The sequence below is a fragment of the Brachycentrus maculatus genome, unplaced genomic scaffold, assembly GCF_059751285.1.
Source record: "Brachycentrus maculatus isolate JH-2025_06_01 unplaced genomic scaffold, ASM5975128v1 h1tg000097l, whole genome shotgun sequence".
Taxonomy (NCBI): domain Eukaryota; kingdom Metazoa; phylum Arthropoda; class Insecta; order Trichoptera; family Brachycentridae; genus Brachycentrus; species Brachycentrus maculatus.
Window position 1 is genome coordinate 828,654 of NW_028280851.1, and position 21,764 is coordinate 850,417.

Sequence of the window (21,764 nt, forward strand, 5' to 3'; positions counted from 1 at the left end):
GTGGAGGTCCCGGGTTCGATTCCCAGAGCAGGGTCTAACAAATATAAGTGATTTTTTCACTCTAATATTTATTCAATATTACCTTGGACTGGTACCTGAAGCGGAGGGCTGATCACCTTTCCTTCGTGTGTTAACGATCAAGATAACCCTGCGTTTATATGATGCGGTGCTCTATGCACCATTGGGGTGCGGATAAGGGTTCGAAAATGATGTCAAAAAATAAAATACTCTAAAATATAAATAAAATAATATATAATAAAAAATATATAAGACCAACTCGTATAATTGGAGATAACTCAGATGTATGAAAATGATTTGGACACACTCGAAATGTTGTAAATCTATGTTGATATCGCTCACTCCTTTCAAGAACGTCATAAATCAAAAATCGTCAATTTTCAGTTGTGCCTGTTTTCGGAATGCCCAGAAAATGTACTATATCCCAGCAAAAGAGGCATATTTTTAACTTAATATTTACCCGCTACAGGGCAGAAAGTGTTGTTTTAGCATTTTGAAAAAAAGGTATTGTTTAATATTTTTTTAAAAATATACTAAATATTTTTCAAATGGAGAAAAAACCTTCAGGTTTCATCTAAAAAGATCTGTTGCACAGTAAAAAGTTCAATAAGTGGCTTGATATTTATTTTTAATACATCGTAGTATATTTTTAAACTTTAAAAACGTTCTCCTGAAAAATCAAGTTTTTTGATTAATGACGTTCTTGAAAGGAGTGAGCGATATGTCAAAAAATAATATAAAGAATTACTCATAATTGGAGAAAATTCAGATTTGTGAACAAGTATTTGGACTCACTCAAAATGTTGTAAATGTTTTTCAATATTGTAGTTTTTGCGTACTAGCACGATAGTAGCCTAGCCTAAAAACGGAGTGAGTATTATACAATTGTTATCAACGGTCCCATTTTAAAGTCACTTTCACTCTTGAATGACTTCACAGAGCGAGTAAAATGTTGGCAGTTGTAGAAAGTGACGTAACAAGCTTTGTGTCTGTAAATAGACCCGCGTTGGCATTCCGACCCCGCCGACCTGGTCCTCCTCCGCCCATCGGGTGCAGGCCGGGTATTTATACCGAATGCCGACCGGTCAGCGCTGGGCGCTGCAGTTCGCCAGCCTTCAATCGGGGCCGTACGAGATGCAAGAGAAGCGCGGAATGCCTCGGAGGTGTTGGATGTTTTCGAATTGTCACCATTCACCAAGAAATCCACAAGATTAAATCGCTCCAATGGCCTCTTAGAAATAAAAAATATAAAAGACACAAACATTCTAAAAAATAATCTTAACGAACACTATAAACATATCGTAGTCGTACAGGGAAAAGTGACCAACTCGCAAAACGTAAAATGTTCAGGAGGGCCATTTAAGTCACTTTTGCTTGGCAAGAAAATAAACATCATTGCAGTTAGTCATTTTTAGTAAGTCAATATATTATTCTTCCAGGTTTAATATCGCTTTGGAATTTTTTCCGGGCAATATTAAGCTAGTAAGATATCAAATAGTCAATGATCAAGTTTTTGTAAAAAATGCACTTGGTCACTTTCTCCTGTATGACTACTATATACAGACTTTACAATAAAAAAATTAAACTAAAAAACTCCCTCGCACTGCATAAAAATATGTGTTCTCCAATAATATATATTTTTTAAATGTGTAACCTGTCACTAAAAAAATGAAGAAAAAAGACATTTTACGAGCACAAGAGCTCAGTCTCTTTTTTAGAGAGGCTCAGCGCAACTAAAATTATAATATTGTATAGTCGAAATGTATAGAAATTGTATTAAATCGTATTTAAAAAATGTAACTTTATTTTTTTAATAGTTCGAGTGTCTCCTTATAGAGAGAGAAGAGAAACACAAATATATTGCCCACTTCTCGGGCTTCCATGCGTTGTCCTAGGGCTTCTAGCATCCTATAGAATATCTCTCCAGCGCCCACCGGGGGGCGGTATCGACCCATCGGAGGATGTTATAATTTAGATTGACTGATTTGTACCAAATGCTTTTAGTATAATGTTATCGCTCGAAAATTTGTAATTAAATGTAATAACGCTGCCGCAATGTAAGCCTGAGATTTATAACATCGTCTTCTTTTTGTGAATCCGTTACTCTGAATAATTTTAAATGTCAAATGTATAACAGGGATAATTTGTCAATGTTCATAGCCAGCTTTGAATTTCGCTTCTCTAGTTTCATGACTAGGTCATGGAGTCTTTACATACAATATGCGTGTCTAAGTTTTGCAATATTTAAGGCCCAACACACGACAAATACTTGTTTAAAAAACTGGATTATCTCCAATTAGGAGTAATTTTTTACATTATTTTTTGACATCTCAACATGAAGATGAAGACTGTTACAGTCAACAGTCCGGCTTCTCCTGAGGAGTTTTACGTGGTTTCCTCCCAGCAATGAGCAAATGCTGAGAAGTTCCCGATTGACACACACTAGATTATCCCTCCTGTTCCCAACACAGATTCAAATAAAAACATGTTTATTTAGTTAGAAGAAACAAAAATCCACTTAATGATCTATAATAAACTTTGTACATAATGAGCGAGATAAATTATAAATTATAAATGCAATTCCCATCTTTAAAAAAAACATAGATGGAGAAGTATTTGGTTTGTGCGCGTTGCTCCCATGTGGACTCGGCGTAGGTGTGGGGTGTAAGTCTATTTTAGCACTTTCAAATTTCGCACACATGCTGCCGGTCTGGTCGTTTTGCGATTGCGTCACTTTTGCTTTGGACATTTCTCCAATCCGAGCCATGATGGACGACGTATGTATCTCTGATACTCTTCTTCTTCCTCTGCTTGGTGTTGGCCTTGTGGCCTGTTTTTAAGAGGGATTAGCCTCCTGCGATGTCGATTCCCAGCTGTCAATCCATCTCTTCGGTGGTCTGTCCGGGAATCGTCTACCTTGGGGTTGGCCATGCAGTGCAATGTGCGGGAGTCTGGATGGATCCATTCTCCTCACATACTCATACCATTGTCTCCTTCGTTGTCTTCCGTATCTAACGACATTTCTGATACCTTATCGGAATATGACTCTTGCCACATTGTATGATCTGCGGGCCGACTTCTAAATATAGCGGCATGATTTATGTTAAATATCTACTACGTTTAATGCGTTCTCTCAAAGAATGAGAGATTATATGTGTCAGAGCTGTAGTTTTCTACAAGATGGCTGAACATGCCACACAGCGGGTGCCACCATTTAATTTCTTGCGGGAAATTTGAATTTGTATTAATCTAAAAAAAACATTTTATAGTTTCGTTGCGGTGTCCTATGTACCTACTTGCCTGAAGCATGTAAAAATAAACTGAAGATTGAATGTAGCTACATTCATCAGTTGTAAACTTCCGCCTCGTAAAGATGTTTGTACAATATGTACAAGTTCCGAATACAAAAATACAAGGTTTATGAGTCATACTATAATTTCAAACACCACTCTAAAAACGTTTTATTGTTATTGGGTATTTTCTGGGACCTTTTTCGTTACCGCTCGCCGCATGTCATTCAAGCTTATTCTAATATTTCTTCTCAATACTTTGAAATGCTAAGCCTAGATCTAAGTATTAAGTAACAGTCCTACATTCCTTTTAGGTTTATAAATGCATATTGGATTCTGGGCATCTAAAATGAGTCACTGAATTTTTAATAAAAAAGAGACTCTTTATTCCTGATTTAATAAAAAAAAACATGGAAATAACGATATAATATTATCGCATAAGTGAGAGAGGCTACATATAAAAAGCTAAAATTAATAAAAAAAATACTATGGATTAAAGATGAGAAAATAATCAATTATAAAAGGTGTCTCAACTTGAGATATCCGTCATTTTTATACGAAAGACGATGGATTCTGAGCATCCCAGGGGTTTCTGCCTGGCATTTGGCTGAATTAAGCGATCACTTTATACACTTGTGTAACATTCACAATTCGGGCCGTTATTAAAATTATCCATATTGTATATATTTTTATAAGATGTAAATAGATATGCACTGGATTCCTTTCATATATTAGTTATACTGTATATGTATAATCTTGAATTTAGTCTGACGGTGGTGTCCTTAGTTGAGAATTTCAATATTATTTTTTGACATCTCAACATAGATGAAAAAGAATATGGAAGTCTGGGCATTTAGCGGGCGGCTTACGACTGGTTTAAGTGATCACTTTACACACGTGTAACATTCACCAATTCTACCCATGATTGACAACCACACTGCTCAAATTCCTGAAACTTCTATGTTCATAACATATATGGTTCAATTTCGAAACATAGTGCTTGAATCACTAGAATTTCACTACAGACATCTATTGGTGAGATGAAAGAAGCTTCATATTGAGCAGAAACTCTTTCATTATTTGGACACACTCGAAGAATTTTAATAGCTTTCTTCAATTGAACATATGGATGGATCGTCTCAAGTTGGTATATATATCTTTAATATTACTACATATATTGACATATCATCTAATGATGAATAATTTAGTGTCTGGTTGATGATGCATTAAGGATGGCATATGGTGTTTCTTTAAAACATGCCCAATATGGTATACCACTGTTAACACGTTGTCGGCGGGACACGGCATTTGCCGTTTTTCGCGGACTGTCGGTCAACTGCGGGACACGGCAAATGCCGTTTTTGTCGACTGTCGGTTATCGGCGGGAAACGGCAATATACGGGTTTGTTATCAGCGTGAAATAAAACGCGATGAAGGGTAATCTGCTACCTGGGTGCTAGGCGATAGTCTGTTGACGTTATTTGAGATGTCTTGTCCAGATTGGCTAGTGTGTCGCTTGTAAAGGCATCCCCAGAAATCTAGAGTTTTTATGCGATCTCAATCTCAAGTTAAGTTTGAGCCATTTCACGTATTGGACTAATTTTCATACCGCTCGCACTGTTTTGTTTACTGTTTGGTATGTTATTATTTGAAAATATTAGCATTGTATAGGGAATGATACCTCGGAGGGGAAGACTATTTTTTTATAGTTTACAATGCTTCTAAAATTGTGAAATACGGAATACTTAATTAAAAATTATGATTATAATTTATTTTTGATGATCAAATGTCATATATGATTTCTTTGAAATTTTCAATCGAAAATATTATTTGGTTTAGAAATTGTGTCAATTTTAAGAAAGAGATATATTTTTGCGCTAATCGCGAAAAACACCCGCTATAGGCTAGAGTCTATTGTTCGAAGAGCCCGACTACAATGTGTTATAAGTTTTGTCAAATTTGGGATGTATAATATCCAGGTAGATTATTGTATGAATAATAGACACGCGACTTTCTTCAGGAGGACAGCAGCGAGGTTCAAAATACGTTGCGAGATTTTATCGTTTGGTTCTAAACTTTTTTCATACATAACATAGTTTTTATGGACCCAGGCGACCGTAACACTTCAAGGGGAGATATAATCTGAATTCTTACCAAAAATGAATACAATAGGGCAGGGATGACAAACCTGTTTGAGCCTGAGTTCTAAAACAATTTTTTTTTCAATAAAATGTTGCCGAGCCATATGCCATGGAAATAAAAATGCATCAAACGTTTGTGTAACCTCAGATATTTCATAAAAACAACAACAAAAAAGTACTTATTAATACAAAATAAGAATAAAAATAAATAAAAAAAACTTTACAACATTCTGAGTGTGTCCAAATACTTGTTCACAAAATCTGGATTATCTCCAATTACAGGAGTTATTTTCATATTATTTTTTGACATCTCATCAAAGATGAAGAAGAATATGGAAGTCTGGGCATTTACGGGGCTGACGACCGTCATAGGCTGGTTTAAGTGATCATGTTACACGTGTGTAAAGTGATCACTTAAACCAGCCTATGACGGTCGTCAGCCCCGTAAATGCCCAGACTTCCATATTCGTCTTCATCTTTGATGAGATGTAAAAAAAAAACAAAAAAAAATGTAGAACCCTTTAAACTTCATTAGTAGTGAGATTTTATTACAAAAAAATCATCTCGGGGGACTAGCACCATGCGAGAAGTATTAAACAATGCGATCTATTTATGCATGTCGTCATATCCTTCGTTACCGTTGTTTGCGTAACTATTGATGAACGAAGAAAAAACACATTGCTATTTAAATGTGTTTAGAATTTTTTTATACTATGTCAAAAACTTTTGAGAATTTTTTGCATAATCACTTTTATTTTATCTCTTCGCGCGCCATGCAAAATTGTCTCGCGTGCCACCTATGGCACGCGTGCCATAGGTTCTCCATCCCTGCAATAGGGCGTTGTTTGTAGAGTTAAGCGTAGTCATATGGTATACCACATCTTGGATTGAATAAAATCTTTGTGTTTGCAAAGGAACAGGTTGACTTTTTTGTCCTGTTGTTATTTTTCTTATTTAAAGTTAATTCTTTTATAAATCTTACCTGGATTTTTATTATAAACTAGCTGTAACAAATTAGATGGTTAAATGGAAAATAAAGAAAAGAGAAAACACACATTTCTAATGTTCAATTTCACAATATTTGTGGGTGTATAATATTTTAGCAGTTGGCAAGAAACTACCTATTTTGTATGAGTGATGATTAGTATTGCGTGTATTGTTGTTAAGTTCAACAGATGGCGCTGCTGTTGCGATAAAAAAAATGTACAAAAAACGTGTTTTTCAAGACATAGGTAAAACGCCTGCCAACCACTCCACCGACGCGACACACAAGGTGGCTTGGTGGGTGTCTGGAAAAAATATTTTAATTACTATATAAAATATTTTAAATACTATAAACATATAAATTATTTTTTAATTAAGTGTATACAACGTATGTAAATAAAATTATAAAAAAAAACTGTCACCTGTAACTCTAAAACATAAATTTTTGAATAGTAAATGTAAATATGCAAACCTTTGACAAGTACCATAATACCTGTGCATACCCCCAGACTTCCATATTTTTTTATTAATTGATTCGGCTGTCACTTTGTGATAAAATGTATACATTTTTAATTTAAGTTTTACTTAGTAAATACCACTCGCTTAAAATGTACTGTGACGCGTATTAGCTTCACATACGGTGTTTTTAAATGCGGTATGCATCGAAACGTGTAACAGTAGATTTTAAGAGATAGTGGTATTTACCAAGTAAAACATAAATTTAAAATTCTATATTTTTAAATTTCTATATTGATATGCTAAATGTACGGATACGTATATTTAAAAAAAATGCAATTTATGTCAGAAAATAGATTTCCCCAGTATAATTTGTTGTATGAAAGAATGCAAGTCTGAGATAAGCATTATCGATAAAATTAAGAAAGGTGTGTTGAGATGGTTTGGACATGTGGAACGTATGAGTGAGGAAAGAATGGTTAAACAAATTTATGAGGCGAATGTAGTTGGAAAAAGAAGCAGAGGAAGACCGAGGAAAACTTGGCACAATAAGGTATGTCAAATACTTGAAAGCGGCTGGGTCAGGAGTCGTAATAATCGCCGGGTATGTATGAGGAGATGAATGAATGTAGAAGAGGCGAAAAATGTTTGCAAAGACAAAGTGGTGTGGCATTAGATTCTCTCTGCCTACCCCTGCGGGGAAGCGGCGTAATGGTTAGTTAGTTAGTTAATTTGTTGTATTTTGCGTTATCCACTGAACAATTCAATTGGTAAGCTGTATAGTGACGATGATCCCTATAACAATGGACGCTTCGATAAAACATTAACACTCTCTGTTATGAAAACACGATATCGAGAATTCACAACCACATCCTTCGCGTCAAGGTTTTAATCAAATGACGCACCGGTTAGTTGTTTTGCAATTATGCATGTTAAATACATTTGCTAACGCAACGTTCAGCTAAGTTTCAACAAACAATAATAAAAAAAACATTCCATTGAACTTATCAATATAAATATATATATGTACATGATTTTTAACCCTTAGCCCTCGAATGCCGCCATAGAGGCGGCATACGCGGTCTGCCGTATTACTCGAGTGCCGCCGCTATAGCGGCACGAAAGTAATGAATTCAATTGTTTTTTATTTAAATATCACTGGTACCTGAAGCACGGGAGTGATTATTGCATCAAATGTCAAGATAATGATGTGTCGATGCTATGCAGTGCCCTATGCACCATTGGGTGCGGTTGAGGGTTAGAAGAAGAAGTAGCGTTCCTTTTTCTTTTTTTCTGGAGCTTTGATGCAAACTTTATCGAATATGTACCTCTAATGTATGATATAAGTATGTAATATGTAAATAATTAAAAAAATATATACTTATACACTATATTTATAAGCGTTTTTCGTCATTTCTGGTCCCTGATAAAAAAAATATTATAGCTGCTTTTGAAATTATCCCCCTTAACTATGTGTTAGATATTCAAACATGCGTTTTTTTTTAAATTTCTTATCTCTCGTATATGAGTATTGATACGAGAACGGTCATCTTGCCAGTAGTTACTCTCGCACAAAGGAAATGCACCTAGAAATACCACGAAATACTTTGGTCCACTTATCCACGGGATGTTTCATGTATTTTATTATCAAGCGATGGGAATCCATCACTCAATATCTTCACTTCTTCGTTGAGTGCTAATTCCACTTCAATCGATAAAATGTTCTCCGTCTTGAGTTCTCCAGAACGTAATTCATTTTAGTGAGAGAATCAATGTCTTCTTTATTCAGATACAAACCGATAAAACGTTTTTTTTTAACGTTTTTTATACCCGCCTTGAAATTTTTACGTAAGTCTGATTTGTAAATGTATTTTATTTATGTATAAACAGAAACACATCAAACTCAATCTAACATATCGATCACTCCTTTCGACAACGTCATATATCAAAAAACTTGATTTTTCAGGAGATCGTTTTTACAGTTTAAAAATATAATTAAATGTATTAAAAATAAATATCAAGCCATTTATTGAACTTTTTACATTGCAACAGATTTTTTTTTATGTATAACCTGAAGGTTTTTTCTCCATTTGAAAAATATTTAGCACATTTAAAAAAATAATTAAACAATACTTTTTCTTCAAAATGCAAAAACAACACTTTCTGCCCTGTAGCGGGTAAATATTAAGTTAAAAATATGCCGCTTTTGCTGGTATATAAATACAGTACATTATATATATATATATATATATATATATATATATATATATATATATATATATATATATATATATATATATATATATATATATATATATAGTACATTTTCTGGGCAATCCGAAAACATACACAGCTGAAAATTTACGATTTTTGTTATATGACGTTGATTAAAGGAGTGAGCGATATATAAAATTAATTTAAATGTAACTAAGTAACTTATTATGTTACTTTGTAAGTAATACAGTGTAACTATGTAAGTAAAAAGCAACGTAACAAAAAAATGAAATAAATAAAACTATAATTTTTAATAATTTATAAATTACTAATAATTTATACAAACTTTTATAGGAGGAGTCATGCTATAAGAATTTGTATATTTTTATGTATTTACCATTCTTGTATCTTATACTGTTTGATTCCTGAATAAATAAAATATTCAAATGCATAGTACTCTGCTATATTAAGCATCGCGACGCCTTTTGTTGTCTGGGATCACCGTCGGGACGCCACGCGCAATATGGTCCGAATTCTGATGTGTCATTCATAATAGTTTTTTTGTGTTTCAAGTACGCTTGACAATTTGAATAGTTAATTGCTAGTTTATTTTATGTTAATGTGTTTATAGTATAGAATTCCCAGGGTATGAATTTTGTTTTGAATTCATGTTCTACTTAGTAAATACCACTATTTCTGAAAATGCTTTTGTACGGTGTTTTTTTGTTGCTTCATGTACGGTGTTTGAAAATAATGCGGAATGCATGGAAACACGTGTCACAATAGATTCTAAGAAATAGTGGTATTTAGTCAGTGAAACTTTAATTAAAAATCGATACCACAAAGTGACTGCCGAATTAATTATGGAAATCATGAATTTTATCTTGGATGGCTGAAACCTGACGCCTTGTGAGACAAGCTTGATAAAGCTCTCGAGAAGCATGCCAAGTACATAGTCTCTAACCCAGAGTTCCGCAAACTTTTTCTGTTCAAGGTACACCTGCCAAATTTCAAAGGTACACCAAAGAAAAAAACTTTATTTAATATTAATTTATTCTTAAAAGTAATATAATGCGAAAACATACACATATGTATAACATATTATGTTTAATGCGAAATGTGATTCTGCTTAACTGAACACAGGCGATCAAAATTTGTAGCAGTTGTTGATAAAGCTGTGTTATCTTCACAAAACTAGACTTTTTCCGCGGCACACCAACTAATCTCCACGGTTCCGCGTGTGCCGCGGCACACACTTTGCGGAACACTGGTCTAACCAACAAAATCAACTTTTCTTGACTTATTTTCTTATGGTTATCATAAGAACACACATATTTATATTAGTTTAAAATATAACTAAACTATCTTACCATTACGTCGCTTACCCGCGGGGAAGGGGGGGGAGCTGAGAGAATAGAACCCTCGCCAATCTTTCTTTGCAAACAATCATCGCCTCTTCCACATTCGTGCATTTTATCAAACATACCTGCCGATTATTCCGACTCCTGACCGACCACTTTCAAGTATTTGAAACACTTGATCATGCTAAGTTTTCCTGTCTTTTTTTCCTCTGTAGATTGTTTAAAATAACATTTTTACAAAATAAGACATTTAAAAAAATATTTTATATAGGATATATATTTCTAATCCGACTAGGATATACATTATATACTATTGCGTATTTTAATGAAATATTTCCCGTTCTCATTTAATTTTAGTGATTTTCTTTGAACGCATCTCCAACGATCTCTCTATTGTTGATGTCTTTGAAAAAAAACCAACGTAAATATTTAAAAGCGGATTCAGCTGAGTGCTGTAGTGAATTTCAATTAATAGCAGAGTTTCAGAAAGGTCGTAAAGCTTAAATACTGAGAAATACTAAAAAAAAACTGTTTATTTTATTTCAATATAAAAATAAATCCTTGTATGAGGCCACTTTTATTTCGTGTATTATAATTAATGTTAACACGTCTAGTTTCGAGAACTAAGATATTTTAAAAACTAGTCGTGTTTACATTAATAAACTCAAAAACTGGTACAATCGTGGTATTTTATTTTTATATTTAAATCATCTTGATTGCCAAATCAATAAATATTATATTTTCTATTATTAATGACATATACATATAAATATAAAAAAAAATATCAAAAATAATATAAATAATGTCAAATTACTCTTGACTACAGTCTGTTCACAGTTAATTAACCTCTATTTTTTTAAAACTATTTATTTGGCAGTATCAATAATTAAAAACAAAAAACAAAAAAAAAAACTAAAGGTAAAATAACTGAACAGGCGCAGTAGTAGTAATTTTATAAAAATTAAATATTTTGTAATAAAGAAAACCCTTATCCGCACCCCAATGGTGCATAGGGCACTGTGTCATATAAACGCAGTGTTATCTTGATCGTTTTTATACATGAAGGAAAGGTGATCAGCCCTCCGCTTCAGGTACCAGTCCATGGTAATATTGAATAAATATTACAGTGAAAAAATCACTTATATTTATTTTTACCCCCCTTGGGAGTCGAACCCGAGACCTCCAGAACGGTAGCCGAGCGTGCTGACCATTACACTACGGAGGCGGACATTTTTGTAATAAGTGTCAATAAAAAAAATTAAACAATACATTTTCTTGACGATTTTTGATATATGACGTTGTTGGAGGAGCGATATACATATACCATATGGTAGATAATCAGTACTTGTTTTAATATTTCAGATCATGTTTTAAGTTAAGTTTTGAAAGTTCACGCCTGAGAACGCATGTTAACCGAATTTCAGCAAAATGTTATTTAACTTTTTTTTTGTTTTTAGTGTAGCCCTTCCGCATTAGGAATATAAGAAACGCGGGAGTATATTTCGGTAATGTAAACGTGACGGATATAAATAGACTCCGACCAATCTACTCTGGAGCCGACGGCGTGTGGCGTGGAAGGCAAATGGTTCCATTTAATCCGTACTGATAGATGATATCCCAGCTCTTCGCCGTGATCCGTATATTATTTACTTAAAAAAACATAGGCGCTCTGGGTGAGCTTCGGTATCTTTAGGATTTTAATTGTTTTCATTGTATTAATAGATTAAAAAAATAATTCTGGATGATGTAATGATTTTTTGTACTTCGGGTGTGGCGTAATTGGTGTTCGTCGTCCTCATAACACTTCTGATTCATTTTCCATTAATGTAAAAATATTTCTTTCATCTCACCAATAGATGCCTCCAATAATATTCTACTGATTCAAAACACTATGCTTCGTAATTGAACCATATATGTATATAGACGTTACAAGAATTTGAGTACTGTGGTAGCGAGTGTTTTTGCCTAGAATTTTCACTCATGAATTACATGAAATAATAGTAACTTTAAACATAAAGAGTAAAATCCACTCACAAGTAGGCATAGGCTATGAAACTTATAAAGTTGAAGCTTGAGTAGGGACGTGATAAACGGTGTTGCATAAGACGTAGCTAGATTTCAGAGTCACTTGGACGTTAGGTAATTAAAAAAAGAAAAGAGTAGTGTGGTTGTTAATCATGGGTAGGATTGGTAAATGTTACACGTGTGTAAATTGATCACTTAAACCAGCCTATGATGGTCGTCAGCCCCGTAAATGCCCAGACTTTAATATTCTTCTTCATCATCTTGAGATGTAAAAAATAATAAAATAAATCATTTATTGATTCAGCAGTCACTTTGTACTAAAATCTATCAATTTAAAAAAAACTTTTACCTTGTATTTGAAAATGATGCGGAATGCATCAAAACACATGTCACAATAGATTTTAAGAAATAGTAATATTTACTATGTAAAACTCAATTTAAAAATAAATAATATTAGTAATAAAAATTATCATTTTCAGTGGGTATTTTGTTATACAGTATTTTGCTATTGTAACATCTTGTAATTTATGAGTAGGAAAATATCAAACACTGTTAATTTTACTTCGCGAGATTTTCTGTCGATTTCGTCCGTTTTTAAACTTTCCAAAATTGAGTGCAAAAACAGTTATTATATTGGTTGTGAAGATATCTTGAATACAGTATCAATCATAATTTGTTCGATATAAAGCGGAGTATGATACACATACTTATATTGTACAAAAAAATACGTAAGCTGTTTCACCCCAAAAGATAATATTTTTCACATAGTCAAGGACTGATTAAATTAAATTCAATGCTCTTTGCATCATGGGGTGTGAATAGGTCTATTTATTTAAAAATTATCCAAGATTTCTCTAGGATTTTTATCGTTTTTTTTACGTATAACGCATATCATTCATATCGCTCACTCCTTTCAAGAACGTCATAAATCAAAAATCATCAATATTCAGTTGTGCATATTTCCGAAATGCCCAGAAAATGTTCTATATATCCCAGCAAAAGCGGCATATTTTTAACGTGTTTACCCGCTACAGGGCAGAAAGAATTGTTTATGCATTTTGAAGAAAAGGTATTATTTAATAATTTTTAAAAATATATAGTTAATATTTTTCAAATGGAGAAATAACCTTCAGGTTTTACCTAAAAAGATCTGTTTCACAGTAAAAAGTTCAGTAAGCGGCTTGATATTTATTTTTAATACATTGTATTATATTTTTTTAACTTTAAAATCGTTCTCCTGAAAAATCAAGTTTTTTATTTATGACGTTCTTGAAAGGAGTGAGCGATATGTGGTACGTACAGAATAGTTGGTAAAATTGATAATGATCAGTATTATTGGAATCTTACGGCTGGAAATTAGTTTCAAAATGACGGAATAAAATCACTTTTTATGTTACTAATACGAGTATTCTTTGGTTTGTGTCGCTCAATATGGATTCGTGTATTGGAAACTTGAGACATTGGCATTGTCACCAATTTACCACGGCCCATTGTCGCGTCGTCGCGGCGATTGCCTTCTGCGCCCATTTTCGCTGCCTGGAAATTGATTTTGGCGACGGTGACCCAAGACATAATAAAAACTCCAACATTGAATACAGTCGTACCCCGTTTAGCGATATTTCGACTTGCTACATTTTCAGTTTACGAAACGGAACGTTCAGTTGAATTTGTCATTTTTTTCAGTACCCTTTCAAACGATCTTTTTTATTGCTATATTTCTTTATTGTTATATTAATTTTTATATAACAAAGATCTAGAAGCTTTAAGTTTAAATGTCATTTTTGGCATTAATATTTACTTAGGATAAACACCCCGTTTACTTTCACTTTTAGATTGGTTTTCAATTAAAATACTCTCCATATCTAATATAACATTTTTTTATTGTTGAATAAATTATTTTTACCTCTTTCCTATTTTCAAAGGGTTTCCTAACTCTTTAAGGTAAAATATGAATCGTAAAAAATACTATTTATGACAGTTATTTCACCTATTTCTCTACTACATTTTGTAGTACTAAAATTGACTTAATGATATTTAAAGTTTTCTAGGCTAGATATAGGTACGAAGCTAAAAACATATATTACCAGTCAGAAAAATAACACAAAAGCAAATAGAAAATCAGTCCCAAAAACGGTGTGTATTTTAATTCAATCAGTTGAAACATGTAGGCAAAATCATCATTGCTAATATACGCAGTTTTTTTCCATAGGTAATGATTTTTCATGCGATGATATTCGAGTTACGGCAGTCATTTGTAATCTCAAATGTAAGTCCGGGGTATTCCATCAGTCTGCTGCGACTTCGGAGAACATTAAACATTATTTATTCCAACGCGAGTGACGCTCTCTGTGTGCAGTTTGCAACGACATCGAATCGCGGTCATTGTCATAATCCGTATCCATTGTCGCGCCGATTACGCTACGCACCCGTTTTGTCCGCTAGGAAATTAATTCCGTTAAGTTGTTTACTTGGTTGGGTAATCAATTACCCGCGCATTTCTCTACTCGGCTGACAGATGACGGCCTGTCATTGAGATGAATTATCTTGCCCGTTATCTAAATGTGTGTTCCCACTGTTCACTACCGAGATGTCGTACGTACATCGGACACCGTGCTGTGCCAGTCGCCAGTCGCTACTGCTATCGTTCAATTAATCCAATAACTGGAAATGGCATTATTACGAACTGTGAAATATTTCGGACCACGGCACGCGCTTTTTTTTACTAAATTAATAGAGAAATTGAACATAGAAATTTAAAATCTTAGGTCGTAGACATAGTAATTATTTTTTTAATGTTACGATTTTAAACATATTTATATTATAATAAATTTTCAGATTGGATATTTCCAGAATTTAGTAGGAATATAGAAATTATTGGATTAAATTACAGGAATTACTGGACAAACACAATAATATTTCGGCTGTCCAAACTCAAAACACAGTCAGGGACATTTTTTTAGTACGTTTTTTTTTGCATTTTTGGACTAAGTAGATTCTACTTAGTCCAAAAATGCAAAATAAAACGTACTGCAAAAAATGTCCCTTATTGTGTTTTAAGTTTGGGCAGCCGATTTACCTTTGGAGGTATGTATTGTGTTTTTAATTATATATTCATAAAACAATTAAGTGATTAAGTTCACTTCAATTTTAGCCATTCCATTGGCACAAATATTTTAATTGAAAGCGTTATAATACATCAAAATACTTTCAAACGGAATTCATTTAGTTGAAGCGAGTTTCAATTACAATTAGTTTATAAACATATTAGTTTTATAAACCTTGCGCATAACGTTGATGTTTCTACAAAATTTTAGAAAACAGTATTTTAAATACCTCCAGTTTATTATCTAAGGAAATATACAAAAAATCACATCGACAGGAAATATAAATCTATAGACACACAGAGACGTTTTTTAGTTGTTGTGAAAATTGTACCTTTTTATACCTTTCTATACACGTTAAATAGCAATTTAATATTCTTAAAACACAGATTACATTGACGTAATTTTTTTCTTCTAAAACGCCGTTTTAGTATTGAAAAAATAAGTTTTTCTTCGAAATAAATATATGGTTTTGAATACAAAAGAGTCATTGAAAGGTAAAGAGTTAAAAAAAATATAAATATATTTTTTCAACATACCGTAGAAAGGGGCTACTTGAACTTTGATGCGTTACTTGAGTCCAGTACAAAAAAAAATTAAATCTGTATTTGGTCTACAATAATGAACTTATCAACATTATTCATTGTTTCCCTGACAGGTGATACTTATTGTCACGACACTTCGATGGATACCACGATCTATTTTTTTTGTATTGGGCTCAAGTAACACATCAAAGTTCAAGTAGCCCCGTTCTACGGTACATGTATTCTAAAAAACAAAACAAAAAATTGTTTTAAAAAAAATGACGTGCTGCGTTCAGCAAAGCCGGACGCTTAATGAAATCTATTATTGCAAGTAAGGCAGTTATATGGTATATCTTGGTTTTTGGTATCATTCTTCGCTTTATTTTTAAAACCTCGAGTTTGGATACTATACTAGGTCGTAATTTCCAAAATGTCGTAATCCAATATCTCTCTGTCAACCGCCATTTCTCATTCCATTCACTTCGCCCACCTGTCCTTCGCCCACATCTTCTTCGCCCGATCTGCTTGATTGGGAGCAGTCAATTTACCTGTTTGAGTAACTCGCAAATACTCTATATAAATAAGCGATACCAGTTTCCTAATACCGACAATATAAATCCTCGTAGTGAATTCGAGCCAAAAGCACTCGTACATGCCCAAAAACGGATTTAGGCGCCTGTTCTCTATCTCTCTCTCTCTTACGAAACGCGTTATTTTCAGTTTAAGATATTTAAGATTTAGAACAAACGAGCATATACATTTCGGCGGGTATGTATGAAGGGATGCATGAATGTGGAAGAGGCGAAGATTGTTTGCAAAGACGGATTGGAGTGGCATTATATGCACGTGATGGTAAGTTGAACTTATTAGTTTATTAAATTTACATTTTTGTTATATTATTTTTTTACATCTCAACATAGATGAAGACGAATATTTAAGTCTAGGCATTTACGGGGCTTACGACCGTCATAGGCTTGGTTTAGTGATGAAATCACTAAAACAAGCCTATGACGAACTAAAGAACTTTAACCAATTCTACCCATGATTGACAACCACACTACTCAAGTTCTAGGAAAATACTATATCCTTCTTCATCTATGTTTAGATGTCAAAAAATAATTTGAAAAATAGCTCCTATAATTGGAGATAATCTAGATTTGTGAACAAGTATTTGGACACACTCAAAATGTTGTTACATTTTTATTCATTATCGATTTGTCTTATTTTTGCTACCAGGGATGTAGGGATTCTTTTGTCACACGTTGGTTAGTGTTAGATTTGGTCTTCGCTTCGGCTTATATAGCCTTGCGTTTACCTGCCTATTGGCCGTGGCCAATAGACTCACCTTTTGATTCGGATCACGTACGCGAACCTGTCAGTTTTTAGTCACAATCGCTGGTGCGTTTGGCCTTCCTAATTTGTGGCGTTTTGTTGTCCATCACGAACCGTTTTATGACACAAAACGCGCAAGGAGCCGGAACACTTTATGGTTTCAACGTTTTTGTGTAACCATTATGTAAAGGTTAGGTTAGGCCGCCTGAGACGGCGATATTAATCGTGATTGACATGTTGATTTATCAGCGCCGTATTCCTGGAATACTTAATCTAAAAGCTACATAGTGCTAATTATACTAACTAACTAACTAACCATTACGCCGCTTCCCCGCAGGGGTAGGCAGAGAGAATAGAGCGCCACACCACTCTGTCCTTGCAAACATTCTTCGCCTCTTCCACGTTCATGCATCTCCTCATACATACCCGCCGATTGTTACGACTCCTAACCTGACCACTTTCAAGTATTTGGCATACCTGATCGTGCCATGTTTTTCTCGGTCCTCCTCTGCTTCTTTTCCCGCTAACATTCGCCTCATAAATTTGTTTTACCGTTCTTTCCTCATTCATTCGTTCTACATGTCCAAACCATCTCAACACACCTTTCTTAATTTTATCGATAATGCTTATCTCAGCTTTGCATTCCTTCCTTATTTCACTATTCGTACATCTATCATACATCGTTTTGTCGCACATTCTTCTGAGAGATCGCATTTCGACTGCATTCAGTCTACTTTCATCCTTCTTTTGCCAACTCCATGTTTCACTTCCATACATTAGAGTTGGAACCAGGACTCCGTTGTGCACTGCCAGTTTAGCTTCCGCTGATAGGTTTTTATTTGCTATAACTGATTTCAGTGCACCATTAACTTTGTTCCCAGCATTCACTCTCCTTTCTAAGTCTTTATCAATCTTTCCATCCCTAGAAAACATACTACCCAAATACACGAAATCATACTAATTATATCTTATAAATATTAATAATTCTCTATAATATGTATTTAATATTATCCTTGACTGCTCCCTGAAGCGCAGGAGTGATCACCTTGCCTTCATGTAAATAATGATCAAGATATCACTGCGTCGATATGATGCAGTGTCCTTTGCACCATTTGGTGCGGAAAAGGGTTAGAAGAATAAGAATTATATCCAACGAAAAATATTCATAATGTAGGTATCTCAATTTGATGTGAAATATCTATCATTCCTCTTTATATGAATGAAGAAGGAAGTCTGAGCATCCCAGGGCTTACGACCTGGCATTTGGCTGGCGTCAGCGATCGCTTTATACACTTGTGTAACGTTCACCATTCTGCCCATTATTGAGCATCCATATATATGTTATATAATGGACTCAGGACCTTTCACATGTCGGTACGATTTTCGATACATTTGGAAATTTGGCTGATTTTAGCGTCATCAGTTCCAGCTTCTTTCATATAAAGAAGAACAATAGATGTTTCATATCAAGTTGAGATACCTATAACATAGACATCTCATCCGTAGGGTAAACAATCCAGTGTCTGGTATAATAAATAATATTAATATCGAAAATCATTCAGATTGATGTCATTGTAATGTATCAGTTTATTAATTTTTGATGATTTTATCGATAATCGATAATTGGGCAAGAATTGAGAGTGAAATTTCAACGAAGCGTCATATTTACTAGGCACATTTTGTTACATGAGAAAGAAGTAAGATATAAACGCAGAGAGGAGAAAGAGAGCTATACATTCCGACGCCACGGGAGTGGAGTAAAAGACAACGATGCATGCTCAACGATACAAAGCTATGGAATAAAATGTACATGTCAGACGCTATATATAAACAGTTAGGTATCGCTCGTTGTGTAAGTTGATGCGTTGGCCTGAACGAATCAACTAAATCAATAATGAATACAATTTTTTCTTGTTATCTGGAAAGTATCGAATTACGGACATATACATACCATATATTATATTATATCTATCACAATCCATTGATATCAATATTACCAATTGAAGCACTAATCATTGACAGTGTAAATATCTAATAAACATATTATTTTTATGCAAATTTCGTATTGTTGTATATCTTTTGAGATGCTTTAAAAGAGATTTACAGAGATCAGATCATTTACAGACAGAGGGAGATCTGTCTTTCTCACTTAATCTCTCTTATTCTTTATTTTTTTAAGAAATTATTATTTTTATCACGTGTACAGTACTAATAATAATAATAAACCCTTATCCGCACCCAATGGTACATAGGGCACTGCATCATATAAACGCAGTGTTATCTTGATCGTTTACACATGAAAGAAAGGTGATCAGCCCTCCGCTTCAGGTACCAGTCCAGGGTAATATTGAATAAATATTACAGTGAAAAAAATCTCTTGTATTTATTTTACCCCCCTTGGAAATCGAACCCGGGACCTCCAGAACGGTAGCCGAGCGTGCTGAGCATTACACTACGGAGGCGGACTACAGTACAGTACTACACACACAATTTATTTTACTTGAGTAATTCGCGGATCTCCTTTGATATCCATTATTTTGCGTTTTTAACGCATAGTGTAACATAATGGAATTACCTGTTTTTTTAGTTTCCTCCTCTGTCGAAGATAAATGTATTTTTAGTTAAGTAATTGAAAATACTTCGCCCACTTATCGACCGTGGAAAGGCTGGCGGTTATGTGGGAGTGTCGATAAAAAATATTTTTTTATTGTTTGGGTTCTATTAAAATATGCAATAATAGCTGCAAATAATATGCATTCTTTCGTTTTTAATTTTGATTATTCAGCGTCATAAATATATAAGTATGATCATTATATCAAACACATATCTTCAAACCCTTATCCGTACCCCAATGGTGCAGAGGGCACTGCGTCATATAAACGCAGTGTTATCTTGATCCTATTGTCCGCCTCCGTAGTGTAATGGTCAGGACGCTCGGCTACCGTTCTGGAGGTCACGGGTTCGATTCCTAGGAGGAAGTCAAATAACATAAGTGCTTTTTTCACTCTAATATTTATTCAACATTACCCTCTGGACTGGTACCTGAAGCGGAGGGCTGATCACCTTTCCTTCACGTATTAACGATCAAGATAACACTGCGTTTATATGATGCAGTGCCATATGCACCATTGGTGTGCGGATAAGGGTTTGGATTTTTTTTAATATCGATCCTTAACGCATGAAGGGAAGGTGATTAGCCCTCCGCTTAAGGTACCAGTCCAGGGTAAAATTGAATAAATATTACACTGAAAAAATCACTTATTATCACGTTTTTATTTGACCCCCCATCCTGCTTCGCTTTTAATATGCAAAACAAAATACTGTTTCTCAATCCTTATTATATATTGGGTATATTATGCCCTTTAAAAAACACTTCTAATGCGCCCACTTTGAGAAAGAGTGCTCTGGATTAGTTTATTTAGTATAGTTTGGTTATTTTTCTCCTTTTTATGTAGCTTAGTTTATTCTCGCTTTTAATTTTAATTTTTACTTCTTAATTATTTTTTATCTCATTAATTTTTGTTTTTATTACTCTTTATTTACGACCAAATTTCTTTTCTAATATATGTATTTATCTATATATCTATTTAACCTGTACTTTTATTTGCTTCTGTAAGTTTGTTGTGTTATCATATAATTGATGAAGAACATTTAAACGATTTGTATTGCACTGCATTTAATTTCATGTAAGTAATGTGTTTTCAGTGTTTGTGAACCATAAATAAATAAATCTTTATCGTAACAATTATTTTTTTCTTTCCAGATTTATCGAAGAACAGGTTCGGCGATGTTCCTGATGAAGTGACCGCTTTTTTATTCCTAGAGAGGCTACTCCTGTTCCACAATGCCATCAGAAGTGTTCCCGATAACATCGGGATGCTGCAGAGTCTCAGTTACCTCGACCTCAGGTGAGTCCCCTGTTGAACCAGCTTCATTATTTTTAATTCAAATTTTACTTGGTAAATGGCACTACTTCTTAAAATCTATTGTTACACGTACCTCGATGTATTTATCTTTATTATCAAACACCGTATATTAAGCTCAGATTTATTGAAAGAGTTGCGGTCTTGGGACCATGAAGAATGAGGAATGGGTTGGAGCATTTAATTATTTTTTATAATTTTTATATCAGTAAATAGTATAAATAAAGTGGAGACTTAAAGTCGTCGTATAAATAAAAAAAAAAACTTAACAACATTTTGAGTGTGTCCAAATACTTGTTCACAAAATCTAGATTATCTCCAATTACAGGAGTTATTTTCATATTGTTTTATGACACCTCATCAAAGATGAAGAAGAATATGGAAGTCTGGGCATT

At 33.8% G+C, this 21,764-nt stretch overlaps 1 protein-coding gene across 1 annotated transcript in view; it reads left to right on the forward strand.

Annotated features, from left to right (window-relative positions):
- Lrch (Leucine-rich-repeats and calponin homology domain protein) overlaps positions 1 to 21,764 on the forward strand; it is a 79,960-nt gene that overhangs the window by 16,792 nt on the left and 41,404 nt on the right. Inside the window, exon 2 of the mRNA XM_088258505.1 lies at positions 21,210 to 21,354. Coding sequence (XP_088114631.1) covers positions 21,210 to 21,354 — 145 coding nt within the window. The remainder of the gene's footprint in view (positions 1 to 21,209; positions 21,355 to 21,764) is intronic.